The 2,621-nt window shown below is 48.0% G+C and overlaps 1 protein-coding gene across 1 annotated transcript; it reads right to left on the reverse strand.

Annotated features, from left to right (window-relative positions):
* HD556DRAFT_853054 (HIT-like domain-containing protein) lies at window positions 1-1,585 on the reverse strand. Its single transcript, XM_041311838.1, has 6 exons — window positions 1,211-1,585; window positions 1,006-1,121; window positions 888-953; window positions 774-832; window positions 608-723; window positions 1-550 (listed from the first exon to the last, which is right to left on the reverse strand). Exons 1-6 carry the CDS (start codon window positions 1,346-1,348, stop codon window positions 347-349), a joined length of 699 nt encoding a protein of 232 aa, XP_041155746.1. The 5' UTR covers window positions 1,349-1,585; the 3' UTR covers window positions 1-346.
* Between the last annotated feature and the right edge of the window lie 1,036 nt (window positions 1,586-2,621).

Below are 2,621 nucleotides of genomic sequence, written 5' to 3' on the forward strand. Positions count from 1 at the left end.
TAGGTTCTTTTGTCCTGCGCCTACAAGTGCATTGGCCTCATTGATTTATCATCTATAGCCATGAAGGCAAAACCGTACTCCACAATATTTATGTAGTCCATGTCTTCCAGGTATCCTATACTACAAGAAAGAAAGAGACTGATTCAGGATGCAAAATAAGAATACATGGCTGCCTGGATTTACTGTCTACTACGACGGATATTGCAGACAGCCAAGGAAAGACCATACCGGATCACCATGATGCCCCTCGCACGACAATAAACCCAACAACAACCTCAACAAATTACTTCTGCACATCTCCATCCCATCGAGCACTGGCCACGATGGATGCTTCAAACCCCAGATTCTAAGCCGAAACGCCCGGGAATCCATGGCTCCTACCGATCTGCTTCATCTTATCAGCGTCCTGAGTGTATTCTTCATCGGTCGTAGGGTACGAAGGCCAACTCTGGGGTGTCAGGACAAGTCCCTGATTAGGTTGGTTCGCTGGCTTCGTCACGACGTGGAAATGCACATGGTCGACGCTTTGCCCGGCGGTCCTGCCGTTGTTCTGATTGTCGTGTTAACATAGCGCACAAACGGAGAGAGCAGGAGGGGAGGGACATACCTGGATGACGTTGTATGAATCCTCGCCGTTCATCACTGCTATCTTCTTCATTATGGGACCGACGTCTGCGAGGAACTCATCCGGGAGTCCGGGATCCGTTAATGTGCGGGAGTGGTCTGACATAACTGTTTAACGCAGATTTGGCTAGATCGAACGGGGTACGCACATTTGGGTATGATGAGCGTGTGCCCATGAGAAACAGGAGGCTTCGCGAGAAAGGCAAGACTTTTAAGCGTGGTTATTGGTGATTGAACGGTGATTGGGTGATGGGGTGGCGTACCTATATTTCGTTTCGTACACCTTGAAACATGGTGCTTCCCCGCTGACGATCTTGCAGAATATGCAACTGAGAGGATATTTTAAGTGAGAATGACACGGATGTTAGGTTTGGAGCGTACCTGGGGTCGAGCTTTGTGTCGTGCGGAAGCGTGCCAGCGTGTACGTTCATAACCTCGGTATCAGCGCTCGAAGTTCCGCGGGGAGTATCCATTGAATGGGAGGTTGTAGTAGGTAACTAATGGAGACGATAAGCTTTTAGATCAGCTGGTGATGTAGGGTGTGATAAAGGTACGACAGGTCCTGTGAATTATAGAAATAACGCACTATTGCCTCTGGTTTTATATGCGATTCTACAGGAACGATGTTTTCCCTCGTATGGTTCGTCTGAGGAGTGAAAATAGAAGCGAGCAACAGCACGGCACTCGCTAAGAGGAAGGACTTGTGGCGCGAGAGGGTGTCCATTGTGGAAGATGGCGCTAGATTTTGTTATCGCATTATGGAAAGCTGTGGGTTGCGGTGTTGCTGCACTGCCGCCACACTGGTAAATATTGTTCTTGGGCGTCTTTGAGTTGTTTGGCCAATTTGCCACTGGACACCCATGGGCCATTTCAGGTCTTGGTGGGTTTCAGCTGTTTCAATTAGTTGCTGTGTTGAAAGTGGAACGGGACCAAGCAAGCATTGCACAATTGTGCGCCGTTCTTAGGACAATTGAATTGCGGCCAAATGGGCCCGTGCCATCTTGCTACCAATTGCTACTTCTGTTGTTACCTTCCATTGTTGTTCGCCTATTACAGTCTTGTTTTACAACTTCATTCTGGATTTACAGCTAGCACAAGACCTGGCTGAGCCTGTACAGCTATCATTGGCATGGCAATGCCATAACATGTATGCAAGATGAAGGATACAACACCACTACCAGGACCGAATCGAACAAGGTCGAAATGGTCATGGTATCTGATCGTCATGTAAGTAGATTTCAAGTATGTCTATAGCACATATTCAAGTGCGAGCTTTGATAGATGGTATCCGGGTCGATTGCTTGGTGGTCAATATTTGGTGTTGACACTGCATCTCACTGCACGGAGCTGAAATATATTGGCGCGTTGACCCGGCTCCTGGGCTGATGTGTATCGAGCTAATCACAGACATGGAGGGTGTTGGACATGCAGAACCTCCTAGGGTCACTGGAATTCCAAACGCCAAGTCAGTTCGGCTGCTTGAATAATAAATGGACAGGATATTGACAGCAATTGAGCAGCTGCAGTAGAACACAGGCGAGAACGGAGCAGCTGAGCGCCGACGTGTAATAATAGCTCATGACGTCGAGGTCCGGAAAAACCTTGGAAAATTTTGACTCACCACGTGCTTAATACGTTAACAGCCAGCATGCAAGATGCTACATTCATTACCAGAACGGGGTGTAAGTAGTTTGTGCATCGTGACTAGAGCACCTATCTGCTTACGCTTGTAGGGTGGCCTTGAGGCATCGTCCGGCCGTTCATTTTACGGCCTATCTAGAACACTCAGGAACTTCCTATATCAGGATTTAGCCACGCCAAATCACTCGCATCAGACCTTAAGGCCGACACGAACAGTACGGCCTGCCCCTATATCATCCGTTAAACGTTGTAGGTGAAATGGTGAAAGTCATGAACGGATAAGTATCCATGTGGCCTCTGCCATGAAGTATAAGACAATGTGAGCAACGTACGACATCCATCCACTTACGCAAGAA

The sequence above is a fragment of the Suillus plorans genome, assembly GCF_016647745.1.
Source record: "Suillus plorans strain S12 chromosome Unknown HD556scaffold_67, whole genome shotgun sequence".
Lineage (NCBI taxonomy): Eukaryota > Fungi > Basidiomycota > Agaricomycetes > Boletales > Suillaceae > Suillus > Suillus plorans.